Genomic DNA, 13,709 nt, shown 5'->3' with positions numbered 1-13,709 from the left:
ATATTGAGGAATAGTTAGCAATCTCTGCCACAGAGGAAACGACTAAAAAATGAACGATTAAAAGTCATCTGTAAAACCTAGATCATAATATAGCTGTTCCCAGAGTCCAAGAGAAAAGACCAAACTATTCAAATCTTTGGATTTGGGAGGGATGCAGTCCTATAATTATCTAGGTACAATCTTTGCTTTCCTATTTTCAGGTATGACTTCCTTCAGAGAGATGAAGAGAAATAGAGAGAGAGATTGGGGTGGGGGAGAGAGAGAGAGAGAGTTTTGGCCAATAAGATGGTTGTGAAAGTGATGTGCACAAATTCCAGGCCATTCCTGAAAAAGACTACTAGAATATAGACATGACGGTGCACCACGCTGGACCTTACACGCGGCTGCCTTACGACAGCGAAGTCTGGGCCCCAGACTCTGTCATAAAGGAGAGCTGCCCTAACAGACTTTTATATGGTGAAGGAAAATTCCCATTATAGTTAAGCCATTATTAATGCTGGGTCTCTGTTTCTATGACTAAACCTACATCCAAACTAAGACAACCTCCAGTTTATTCCTTCATTATGTTTCGTGTTGATGATATAGTCAAGAATTAAGGAACAGAGCAATAAGAGATACTGTGTCCTTCTCCACACCACCATTCAGCTGAAGCCAGCACAACGGCAAGAGGGTCATATCATAAGGACAACGGTTGTAGTGTCCAGTGACCCCCCAGCCCACCTCCATGAAGTGAGCAGAGCCCCAGGGCCTGACTGAGACAAGTGAGCAGGAACATGTGCTACAGAGAAATAGTTTAGGGGAAACACAAGATAAAACCACCTACCCCTAAATATGCTAAAGGAAGCGTAGTCTTCGAGAGAGATTGACACTTGGATTATATTTTGTTTTGGAAAAATTGGGATGGGAGCAGATGGGTTAGCACACAAACTTTTGTGAGGGAGAGACTTGAGATCAAGCGTCTACTCTGTCACTGACTAGCTATATGACTTTGGGCAAGTGATGTGACCTCCCTCAGCCTGAGTGTCCTCATCTGGATTTAGTAACAACTATTTTGCAGGGTGATATGATGGATTATGTTAAATGATGCACCTTAATACTTGGTGCAATGCCTGGCATGTAGTATGTGCTCAATAAATTACCTTTAAAAAAAAAACACTCTAAACTGGAAAATATCCTTACCTTTCCTCAAAAGACAGTGCGACCTTACTAATTTCTCCTTTGGGTCACAATATACCTCCACTCCTAAAGGCCCCTCTTCTTCCCCTCCCTGCAGTTCAAGTATGAACAGAATCGTACCTTCCTCATCAGGCCTCAGCTGATCATCCGCTCCCTTCTCTGAACTCTGTGGATGCATCATCCTGTCTGTATCACTCGTTGCCACTTAACCCCACACTGTTTTTCATTATACCTTAAGACTTTCATGTTTATCAGGTCTGTCTTCCATTAGTGTCTAAATTTCAGAGTTCTGTTCCTTTAGTTCACACATCCTATTTAGCCCAACATGGTGCACTCCTAAAATACTCATTAAAGGGATAAATGATACCCTTCAAACAAATGTGCATGTGCAGCTTACAGAGAGCCAAGTAGAATAAATGTCATTCTATTCATATACTGAGTAACCAAATGGCAGAATACCTTAAACTTTAAAAATCAAATTAATGGAATTTTGACATTTGCAATCACGCACGAAGCCAATATCATGTACTTTAAATTTTCCCTTGACGGAAATAGCTGTTTTCCTTGACTTACCTCCCTAACAGCAGGTATGTTTTAGCTGCAAACTCAGCTTCCTGCATAGCTATTTCCCCTGCCATTTCAAAGCCCATCATGATCCTGTATTTTATTAGGCCATAATGAAATAATATTTATTAATTCATTTCTCAAACATTTGGGTGCTAAGTAGCACTTGGGGCATCAAAAACAAATAATTCAAGGAATTTCCAGTCTAGTATAGTCTGCTACTCACTTACTTCTTGGTGAACTTTGATATTTGTGCCTTATATCCCAAGAACAAACCCGGGGAGGACAAGAGACAACTGTACCTACTGCTGGTCTAACTCCACGAGACGGTATAAACTGTCACTCTGCATGGACACTGACTGGAACTAATGTTTTGAGTCCATAAACCACTCTGTGTAGATCACTTATAATAATCCCTGGCAACATAGTAAGTGTTTGACAAGTGTTAGCTACTAGTAGTAGTGATGTTCATATTATTAGTATTACTTAGATTTAAAATCTAAAGTAATATCAAAAGTAACTGAACCCCAGCTGTAAGTACTGACAATATTTGAGACCTAGAAAAGTGTGGAGGTAAAAAGCAGAGTGCGACGAGCTTGGTGCAGTTGTTCATAACTGGGAACTTATCGATTAAACTTTCAGAATCTAGAATTAATCTGGAACACAAAAGTTAAATTGTAATGAATTTATTATGTAAATATATTCCTTATGTGTGTTTTCACTTTTATCACAGAACAGCAAAAAGGAGGCAAGAATGTCCCAATAGGATGCACTTAATGAATGATAATATGAAGCTTTATACATTTATGAAATATTAGAAGTATAAAAAGAAATAAATGTATTCAGAATATTTAGCTCAAAATCTTGGAGATTTTAAAAGTATAGGCAAATGGTAAAGATGGTAAATTGTATGTTTATATATATTTTATGAGGAAAAGAATTTTTAAGTGTACACAAAACAATGCAATATTCTCAAAAGGGGCAACAACCATGCTGATGCATATAAACTTTTGTAACTTTAATGTAAATGAAGTTTATGCAAAAGTGTTAGCATTCTATCACAAGAGGAACTGATTATTAAGCAAAATAGGATTAGGAAAATCAACTTGCTGACAAGCTTAAAAGGAGAGAAATTTGCAGACGCACATTTAAGATCTCCTTGGCTTTAAAAGAAAGTCTTACCCTAGATGTATATAGTTAAGTAGAAGCTTCTGGTCAAGGAAATGGGTACTGAGTTGAGTTTGAAGAGATATGAAATATAATGTCATAATATGAACATATCAGCTATTCAAAGCAGTGTCTGTTCACCAGTGAGATGGATGGTGTAGGTCCTAAGCACCATAGGAGTTTGACATGAGGGGGATCGGGGCTGGTGGTAAGAGGGGCTTCTTTAAAGAGATAGGCTATGAGCTGTGTCCTTTAGGACTACAGACAGTCGGGAGTAAGCGATGACATTGTACTTCAGGGAAGGAGATGGAAGATGCAAGATTGTGAGGGATAAGGAGCATGTAGAGAATTAACAGATAGTCGCACGATGGTGTGGCTGAATTTATCCATCTCCTTCCCCCTTCAACTTTCCTTTCCATTTCTAGTGGTGTAATCGGGCCCACGTGGTCCTGGGAGAGCTACCAGTGTCTGGAGATTTCCACTGTGGCTCAGCCCCCACAACTGACCCAGAGAACAAAAGGGTTGAGAGAGAAAAGTAAGTGAGACTCCTCACACACGATGTACCTGCCATGTCTCCCCAACCCAAATGGCACTCACTGCTTCAATTAGTACCTTATTTATTTATATTACTTTTAAAATAATTAAAAATTGTGTTACCAAAGTAACCTCAGTGGCATGATACACCTTAATAGCAAAGTGAGTCAGTGAGGAAAAGAGGTGCTGTTTTGTGTTCTGTGACTAAGCCGTGGCTCCGGCGTCACTGTCTCCTGCCTGGTGACAGCTCCCCAGCTGCTCCAGGCAGCCAGCTCCGGGAGTCCTGCCTGTTTCCCCTTGGACCACAGCCCTTTTGGACTCTCGTTCATCTCTTTACATTTCTGTCTCCCCCAGGGACAGGAGGGACTAGGAGCCCAGGGGAGGGACTCTGTTAAGGCTCCGGTTCCGGAGCCAGAAGGCCCAAGTCTGAGTCCTGTCACTGCTATTCTCTAGCAGTGTGACCTCAGGAAAATCACCTAACCTCTCTGGACCTCACCTTCTGATTTATCAAGGGGGGTTGTGAGCCTATGAGTTAACACATAAAAAGCACTTTGAACAGTGTCTGCCTGTAGTGAGCATTCAAAATGTTAGCTGTTTGACTCATCCAGAGCCTAGCACAGTGTTTGGCATGTAGTATGTTCAGGAAATACTTGTAGAATGAATGAATGAATGAATGTATTGGGTGGGAGAACTCCTATTCTTCTTTGCATCCCTGCTAGACTCTAGCACAGTGATTAGTAGGTTTGTATTCAAAGAAAGGCTGCGAGGCAAAGATTCTACCTAAAATGAGGAAACAAAGCCATTGGGTGGCATTCCAGATCCCCACGAGATTTTTTTTTGACCAGATATCTTATCTTCAAATCATTCTATTCAGGCATTTCTTTAGTTATCTACTAATCCACCAACACATGAGATACCCATGAGATCTTTCTGAATTTCACCTCCTACAGAAGAGGAGTGAGTACAGATGGGAATGTGAAGAGATCCACTTCCACTCCTGAAATATTCATTGATTTTCTACAACACGCACAATGCTGCTGCTACATCCTTCCTGATGCTTTGGAATCATTCTTTCATAACAACTCATAGAAGCATTAGAATTTCAGAGCTAATCATTGGTTTGTGAAACACACCCAAGAATCAGCAATTGGCAGGTGTAAACCTGCCCAGGATTTTATGGGTGGAGTGTAGGTGGTGTGGATATTGCACTCGGGTTAACACCATTGTTACCTAAAAACAACTTATTCCCTACAAGATTGCACTGGTTTTCCGTCAGATATATGGCCTGTGTCTCGCCTAAACACTCTAATATGTTGATGAGAACTTTCATAAAAACAAGGATGAGACTTTAAGTCCAAAGACTGAAATACTAAAAAGATCACTGAAGTAAAAGTCAAAAAACAAAAACAAAAACAAAATCAGGATTCTAGTTCTAGTTCTATCCCCTTCTGAACCATAAGGACAGGGATAAGGAATTCAACACCCCTGAAATGGGGCAGTAACCCCTGCCTTGCCTATTTTGGGGATCGTGTAACCATTTATTCATTCAGCAAGCATTTTTTGGATACCTTCTACAGACCAGGCTGAAAATAAAGCACTAGGGTAAAAAGATACACTTGACAAAAATTTCCAAAGAAATATGTTAATATAAACTGTAAAATGTTATAGAATGGATTTTATTACATTATTATAAGCATAGCTGTTACTTATTATTTAAAGACGAAAAATAAAATCTTTCAGCAGGTGTCCACAGAGTGTTTCCCAGCCTGCTCTGCAGGAGAGTATTCACTTTCACCTCCACCTCCTCTGTATTTTTAGTTCACTGCCCCAAAAAGGCCTCCCCTGACCATCCTAAGATATCCCTCCCCTCGTTATATTTTTTAAATCAAGGTACTTTTCGTTCATAGTAAATATTTGTAATTATGCATTGTTTATTTACTTGCTTTTTATTTATTTCTGTCACTAAATATGCATTCCATGAGATCAGGGATTTTGTTCTTGTTGCCATATACTCAGTAGTACCTAGTACAGTGCCTGGAGCATATAAGATGCTCAATAAATATTTGTTTCATAAACGAATGAATGGAAAAGCAGTCATGTCACAAAGAGCCAGCCCAAGTGAAAAGAAACAAAACAGATGGCTTAGAAGTGCTGAGACTGAAAATGAATCAATGAAGATTTTAAACTCAAATTCTTGGCGAGTGTTAGTCTGTATTTGTTGTTTATTCAGAGGGATAAGAAAGCAAATGATTCACCATATATTTATTATTTTCTTCAATTCTTATAAAAACAACCTTTCCAAGTACGCACTGTAAAGCTCGCTTTACAGATAAGTACGCTGAGGCTCAGAGAGGGCACTGGCTCAGGTGGTAAGAGGCACAGCCTGTCGCGTTGTGCGCTGTTTTATTTTGCTGTTCTGTATTACCCACTTCACCCCCACAGACTGATCACGAAGAGTCCAGGAATAACAGAGGACAGAAAGCCAGAGAAGAGAGATCAAGGCACAAGAGCTGTTGCAGAGGAAGGAGATGAGAGCTGACAGGACACAGGAAAAGTCCATCTCCCCAAAGATCCAAAAGCACTGAGGCAGCGTCCTCCTTCCTTACGTGAAGGAACCCAGGCTTGCTCAGGGCAAGTGATCTGTCCAAAGTACCTGCGTCCCAGATTTCTCTGTAGGTCAGCAGTGATTCCCAAGTCCCGAGTCCAGACAACACCCTCTCTCCAGCTCTCCTTCTCTGCTGTTCCTCTGGTCTTTACATTCCCTGTAAGAAAGCTGTTTAAAAGGCACAAAGACCAAGCAAGACGAGACAGTGTAGCTGCGTTCACAGAAACAGGATTTGGCCTTCAGTCCAGCCTGAGCTGGGTGTTTTACAATTAGGTTTTCATGTGAGTATTAGACCCTCCTTTGGAGAACTGAGCTCTGGCGCATAAGTCTGCAGGCAATCAATTTGTTGCAGAATTTTGCAGAAAGCCACAGCTTTCCCCTTTGGTAAAACAGAAACTTCAGACTGAGGCAGTTTGCAAAAACTTCTCTGACGGTGTGTGAGCGCCACCTGACGCCCAGAGGCAGGATGGCGTCCCTCTCTGGTTCCGGGCTGGACATCCTAACCACAAAATGTGGTGACCAAAATAAGGCGCCACCCACTCAAGAGTCCGTGGATTTTCTGGTCATAGGTTTATTGACCTGGAGGCGATGCAAGCAAAAGACGAAAGGAAAGAAAGAAAAAGAGAAGGGCTCTGGATGGGGAGAGCAATTCAGTCTCCTCTCACCTCACACCCATTCAGGCTTTATTGTTCATTTACAAACACTTTCCATGGTGTGTACTGTTTCTTTCCTTGTCTTTCCTTAACTCGTTTAATGTCCTTTACTCAGAGCCCAAATATCCATACCCCACCCTCCCAGCTTTCCTCCCACTTCTTTTCCTTCAATACTGCACAGTGTCCCAAACACAGAAGGTGTTACAGGTGTTCCTCCAGAAAGGATTCATGGTGTAAGTTTGGGGAATGTTGAATTCTCTACACCTCCTCCTAGAGATTCATAATCTTTATTAGCACTGTGTCCCCTACTAGACTGCCATGTCTCTGGCATTCACCACTGTACCCAGTGCACCAGATACCTGCTCAACAAGAACGTGCTCAACAAGTTTGACTCAGATGGATCAGGATACCAGAGACCCTTCGTAAAAGGGTCTATGTAAGAAAAGCTGTTCAGTATTCTTTAACCCACTGTCTCTGGATGATTTCACCCTAGAACACATGTGTGTGTGTGTGTCCTGCTAAAACACTTTCCGTGTGTGTGTGTGTGTGTGTGTGTGTGTGTGTGTCCTGCTAAAACACCTTCCATGCAGAGACAATCCCAGAGATAGTAGCAAATGGTTGTTCTGCTACGGCTCCTGTGGCCAATTTAGGGACAGTTTTTTTCACCTGATAACCCATGTTGCCTCAGGTACAGCCTGGCTCATGGTGCACAAGGGATCACAGGAATACTCATTACCCACATTTGGCTTGCTCTTACACTTAACTGACACACAAGACCCTAAGCCCCTCAAGGGCCCCCTGTGTATTTCTGAGAATCCCCAAGCACTGTCTTAAATGTACTCACAGGCAAGCCTAGTCAACTATCAGGCAAAGTCCCCCTGCCACCACCTCCTATGATGCTGGAAGGTACCACCACACCCTTTGGGACCTGCCTGCTCTGGAAAGCACCTGTATCATTTCTTCCAGGTACCACTGCATCCTCTAGGCACTGACGCTCTCACTGAACATCATGATCATGCCTGGACCCAATGCTTTTTCTGCTAGGTACTGTCCCATTTGCCAAGCGCTGCAGCCTATGTCCACTGTGCTGATGTTCTGGAACCACTGAGAAGCCAAAGGTACTCTGAATTCTCTGGAATCCTCAGTGTACCAAAACCACTTTGCATTCCATCACCCAGTGGGGAGATCCTCACTGGGGGCTATAATCTGCTGGCTGCCTGTCAAAGGAGTGTCTCAGGTCCCAAAATAAAGACTTAGATGTGGCCACCCACAGAAGAGATTCCCAGAGACATATCTGAACCCCAGTCATGGATACTGCTTGGGTCTCAGCTATGAACCACCCACCGGGCCACCGGACAGCATGGCGCTCACCTCTATCCTCCCCGCATAGCTGCTCTCTCCTTTCTGGCCTCCCACATGCACTGCAGTCACGCCTCCTCTCCCACCTCCAATGGAGCTGCTCCTGAGAGGGCACCGGTGGCCTTCTAAATGCTGACCCCAGACCACTCTGTGGCACTTACCTCTCCTGATAACTCCCCCATCCCTGAGCTGCCTCCATTCTGGGGGTTTTCTATCCTCAGTTTGGCTTCATATGTTTTTCCCTTCCCACCTACTTACCCCAAAAAAACCCTCTTTATGGTGACCAGAGTGATTTTCTGGGCCTTAAAACATTAAAGACCTAAATAGCATATTCATAAATTTAAATCTCTCCAAATTCCAGATCTGTATATTCAACTGCCCAACATATAGCTTCATTTAGATTTCCACAGAAATTTTGAACTCAGCACATCCAAATCTAAGCCCATAGTCCCCTCCCTCCACCATAGTTCTTTCTGTATTTCCTGTTTCTGTTCATTTACTCAGAAATCCTTCAGTATGCTCTTATACATGTATTCTTATCTTCCCAAGAAACTCATGAGAGGGTTACTATTAATTTCCATATTTGGGGAAGGGATAAAGTTGAAATTTAAAAGGTGACATAAAATTTCCAAAGCCCCACAACATATAAAACACAAAGCCAAGGTTTGGCCCTGGTTCTAGCCAACTCCAAAGTCCGCACAATATAAACGGATTTAAAAGCCCCTAAAACTGGAGGACTTAATCTTTGCACACCTAGTTTCCTGTACAACATCTGACACAAAGAAGGTCTGCAATAAGTGTTTGATCCTTGAATTACTAAATATTTGCTTACAGACAAATATAAACAAGGCAATGTGCTAAGAATCAAGGGAGAAAGAATAAAAGAACAAGACATGGAGTCTGCTCTCAAAGAGTTGTGATCTTGTTTAAAGGAAACAGTACAGGCAAGATTGAGAAAAGGGTGACCTTTTCACCACTATTCTTTGACGTTATCCTCAAAGGGCTAACCAAAGCGATAAGATGCAATGACAAAATAAAATATTGGAAAGGAGGAAACGTTATCATTATTTGCAGTGACATGATTTGCACAGCTTAAAAATCCAACTTTAAACATTACTCTAAAAACAGAGAGCTCGGTAAGGTAGTCAGTTATAAAATTAATATAGGTCAAGTTTTCTTAAAATCAAACATAATTAACTATAAATTACAATGAAAAAATCCTTCTTTCAATGAAAATACCCAAGCATCAATTTAATAAGAAATATGAGAAAGCTACATGAGGAAAACTATAAAATCTTCTAAAATATATAAAATATGACTTAATAAATTATTCAAAATATTATATTTCTAGATAGCACAATATTTTTAAACTGTCAATACTTTTCAGATTTTATGTTTAGTAACACTCCATTCAAAAGCCCAACATATATATTTTTTGTAATATGGAAAAAAATACCAAATTCATCTGGAAGAATAAAAATACAAGAATAGCTAAGAACTGTAGGAGAAAAAGAATAATGAAGTGAGACTTATCATTCCAGATACTGAAACATATTATTGAGTAAGGCTATTACACAAAGAACAGACAAATCACTAGAATGTAACGGAGAATCCAGAGGCAGAACCAAGACAATATATTTGAAATAAAAGTGACATTTCAAATCAGTGGCAAGAAGATGAATTATTCAGTAATGATGTTAGACTGCATGCTAACCCTTAGATAAATAAAATAGGATTCCCTACTTCATACATCAGTTACCTTTTACTACATAACCAGGCAAGCTCCAAATCTCAGGGGCTTAAAAACCACCACCACTTATTTAGTTCACTTTTCTGATGGACAGCAATTTGGGCTGGACTCAGCAGAGGAGCACTTCTCCTGGTCTTGGCTCTCATTCACCCATCTGCTGCTGTCAGCTACTGCTCATCTGATATCTTGGCTAGGGATTAGCTGGTCCAAGATAACCTCACCCACATCTCTGGAAACTGACTCGCGGTCAGCTGGAGTGATGGAGAGCAACAAACAAGGCCACGTGCATCTCCTCACCCAGCAGGCTGTTAACAGAATGGCCCTGTAGGGTCCCCAGAGAGCAAGCAGAAGCACGAAGGGTCTCCTAAGGTCTAGCCTTGCAATGGCACACTGTGACTCTCACACCATTCTATTGGTCAAGGCAAGTTACAAGGCCAGCCCAGACTTCAGATGTGGGAAACAGATTCCACCTCCTTGTGGGCAGAGCTGCAACTTCACATTGCAAGGAGGGTGGGCATACTGAGAAGCATGAAGAATTGCAGCCATTTTTGCAACCTTTCACACATGTTAAACCTGAATAAACTCCAGATTAGATAAATATTTCGATGAAACAATAAAATCAGAAAACTTAGTTGAAAATATGGATAAATACTCATAAAAGAAGTAAGAGACACATTTTTAAGCAAAACAGCAACATTCGATCCCATGAAAGAAGACAGTAGACATAAACCTTTAACACCTAAATTTTTCACATGACAAAAAAACTAACATTTAACACAGTTAAATGAACACTTTAATTATCACATGACCAAAAGAAATCACAAAAAAAAAGATAAAAAAGTAACCTAAGTGCAATGCAAAATGCTAAGAAATGGTTAATTCAAAAAGAGCTTTTATAACTTGGCAATTTTTAAGAAAGAAAAATAGACAAAGGACAATTTGTAAAAGTAAACATTGCAAATTACCAATAAAGATGTAAAAAGATGTTCATCCTCAATAGTTATCAAAGGTATATAAACTAAAACAGTAATAATACATAACTGCTTATAAGGTTGGCAAAGTTTTTAGTTTTTTGTTGTTGTTGTTTTTGTTGTTTTTTAGTAATGCAGTGTTACCAATGGTTTGGAGCAAGGAATTGGTAAAGTTCGTTTTGTTTTGTTTTGCTTTGTTTTTTAATAATGCAGTGTTATCAACGGTTTTGAGCAAGGAATTAACACACTAGTGGTAAAATGTAAATTAGGAGAATCTTTCCGGGTGATAGTTTGGCAATAGAAATTCAAGTGCGTATACCTTGAACCCATCTATTCTTTTTTTTGCTTTTGTTCAAACAAACAAACAAAACCCACGCATGAGGCAATTACACTAACCCAGCATCGCTAGCTCCAGTGCTTCCGGCTGGCAGCCACCAACCGTCGCGCGGGCGCGTCTAGACCTCTGTCGCTGAGGTGTCCGCTTGCGGCCCCCTCGTCGGGCCCTCCCCACTCTTTGCAGCGCCCCCGGGGCAGCGAGGCCGCGAGGCCACGCTCTCCGAGCCTGGGCGGAGGCGGCAGGACGCCAGGCCCAGCGGTCCCCTCCGCGTCCCGGGCACGGAGCCTGGGCCGCCCGGAGGGCCAGGTGCCGCGCTCCGCGTAGAACAGTTCTCGGCGTCGGGAGCAAGCTCCCTAGGCCCGGCCGGCTGGACGGCGCAGCGCCCACCCATTCAGGGGCTTTCGGCCTCCCAGACTGTCTGAGGAAGACCGCCGGGGCTCCCACCAGCCTCCTCAGGCCTCTCACAGCCTCGCTTCGCGCAGCCTCCGTGCAGACGGCCGGGGCACAGGCGGCAACCGGGTTTCCCGCGCCCCGTGGGCATCCAGTCTCGCGGGAGTTCCGAGCGCCCCTCCCGCTGGTCTATGTCTAGAAATATTCCTCTGCAAATCCACAGGCGAGAGTGGATGGGGAGAGATGTCTAGGTCGCAGCTATTTTTCCATTTTACCCAGGATGAGTATTAAGAAGGGACATTTGAGCAAAGTCCTTCCTGATGATGTGAGAGAGTTAGAAATCTGGCTGGGGTGGTCCATGCAGAGGGGACCACCCAGTCAGATGGTATAATTTAGAAGCGTGCCAAGAGAGTTGGAGGTTCAGCCCAGAGGCTGGTGTGGCTGGAGTGGAGGGACCAGGAGGAGCAAGAGTAATAAAGATGAGACCAGAGAAGTTATGGGGGTGAGGCATGGAGGGGGTGACCTTGGAAGAGGAGGGGCATGGGGGCGGCTTGGCAGGGTGTGGCTTGGAGCAGTGGAATATGCAGGAAGGTCGGGGGTAAAGGAGACGGAGCATTTAACTTCTCTCTGAGTGAAATGGGGAGCCAGTGGAGTGTTTTGAGGAAAAAATGACATGGGCTGACTTACAAAAAGGACCTCTTTGACGTCTTTGTTGAGAATAGACTGAAAATGAGATTCGTAAGCAGAAAGCAAGCTGAGTTAGGAAGCTCCTGAAGCAAGACAAGAGAGGGAAAATGATCGGGCTCAGACAGAGTTGGCAGCAGTGAGGTAGTGAGAACTGGTCAGAACCAGAGTGGATGGAGGGCGTGAGACAGAGAGGAGGCAGGAACGACTCTGAGGGTCTTGGCCTGAATAATCGGAAGGATAGCGTCACCATTGACCAAGATGAAGAATGCTCAGGTGGAGTTGATTTAGGAGAAAAGATCAGAAATTCACTTTTTGTCATGCTGACTTTAAGGTGTTTTTAGACACGCAAGCAGAAATGTCAAGTAGATAGTTGACAGTAGTCTAGAGTTGAAGAGGGAGGGTCTAAAGGAGAGATGGGTTTAGGCAGGGGGAGGTGTGACAGCAGGGAGCTCCGGCACCATCACAGGTCTAGAAGCTGTCATCCAGGGACTGTGGGAAGTGGATTAGTCATAGTTATCATTTCATCATGGTCTTCTCTAAAGTGTGGGAAGGGAGCTTTGGACTAAAGATAAGCCCAAAGTAAAGTAGCAGTCTTTGCCACAGCACCCCGTGTTTAGCCTCACATTCCCACCAGAAGCACTAGCTGAAAGCTACGATTGAATTTTTTCCTGAAACAACAGTGTACAACTCTCCAAAGGTGTTTTCCAAAAACGGTAGAGAATCTAAAGGTGGCAAGCACATCCTTGGGAATGTTAAAACCTCTCAAGGAAGCCAAAGCTTTACAAAGTTAAGTTGCCCTTTAACTCCCCCCTCCACAAGTGAAGGCTGCACTTCCTGTTCCAGAAATCATCCATTTTTAGAGCAGTTTTGTCGCTACTACACTCATGAGCTTTATACCTAGAAAGTCAGCTCTTCAGGCCCTAATTTCCTTATCTAGAAAGGAAAGCAATTGGGCTAGGTCACTGAGTTTCAAACCTTTTTCTGTTCTGTTCGAAGCAGGGCAGGCTGACAGCTGGTGGGGGCATTGAGCACCACGGTTTGGCTCACCTCTGCTCAAAGTCCCAACTCTTTGCAGGCTGTTTAGGGCACTGTGGAAACACAGTTTGTACTTCCTGGACTAGCTGATCTATATGGTCCCTTCCCAGCAGAATACAGCAGCACGGGGAAGTGGGGTCACCACAAGTAGGAATTCTCCAAAACACAACAGCAAAGTATGTGGCATTCCAGATGGTTATGGAGATGCCATTGCAGAGGACAGAGTAATCTGGCCTATGACCCTTAATGGATGGAGTTTTTCTCTCCTGTATACAAAGATACTTTGGGGAAAGTCTTCAGATACTAATTCATGTTCGTATTAATGTCTTACATGCCTACTGTGGATGCATGACTGATGGTTGGAGCCAGGGCCCTTAATCTAGTTCATTCAGATCAAGCTGCCCTTAGTAGCATCTGTCCCAAAATACTTAAATACAAATTTTCCACCCACATTTTATAATAAGTCTTCAAAAGGTGAGTC

At 42.8% G+C, this 13,709-nt stretch overlaps 1 protein-coding gene across 1 annotated transcript in view; it reads right to left on the bottom strand.

Moving 5' to 3' along the window:
- LOC141575600 (uncharacterized) overlaps positions 1–12,512 on the bottom strand; it is a 63,329-nt gene extending 50,817 nt beyond the window's left edge. Inside the window, exons 1-2 of the mRNA XM_074355173.1 lie at positions 12,441–12,512; positions 11,176–11,695 (exon numbers count right to left, since the gene is read on the bottom strand). Coding sequence (XP_074211274.1) covers positions 11,176–11,695; positions 12,441–12,512 — 592 coding nt within the window. The remainder of the gene's footprint in view (positions 1–11,175; positions 11,696–12,440) is intronic.
- Between the last annotated feature and the right edge of the window lie 1,197 nt (positions 12,513–13,709).

This window comes from Camelus bactrianus, chromosome 30 (genome assembly GCF_048773025.1).
Source record: "Camelus bactrianus isolate YW-2024 breed Bactrian camel chromosome 30, ASM4877302v1, whole genome shotgun sequence".
Taxonomy (NCBI): domain Eukaryota; kingdom Metazoa; phylum Chordata; class Mammalia; order Artiodactyla; family Camelidae; genus Camelus; species Camelus bactrianus.
Note: the sequence above shows the minus strand (reverse complement) of the source record. Positions and strands in the feature narration are given on the sequence as shown.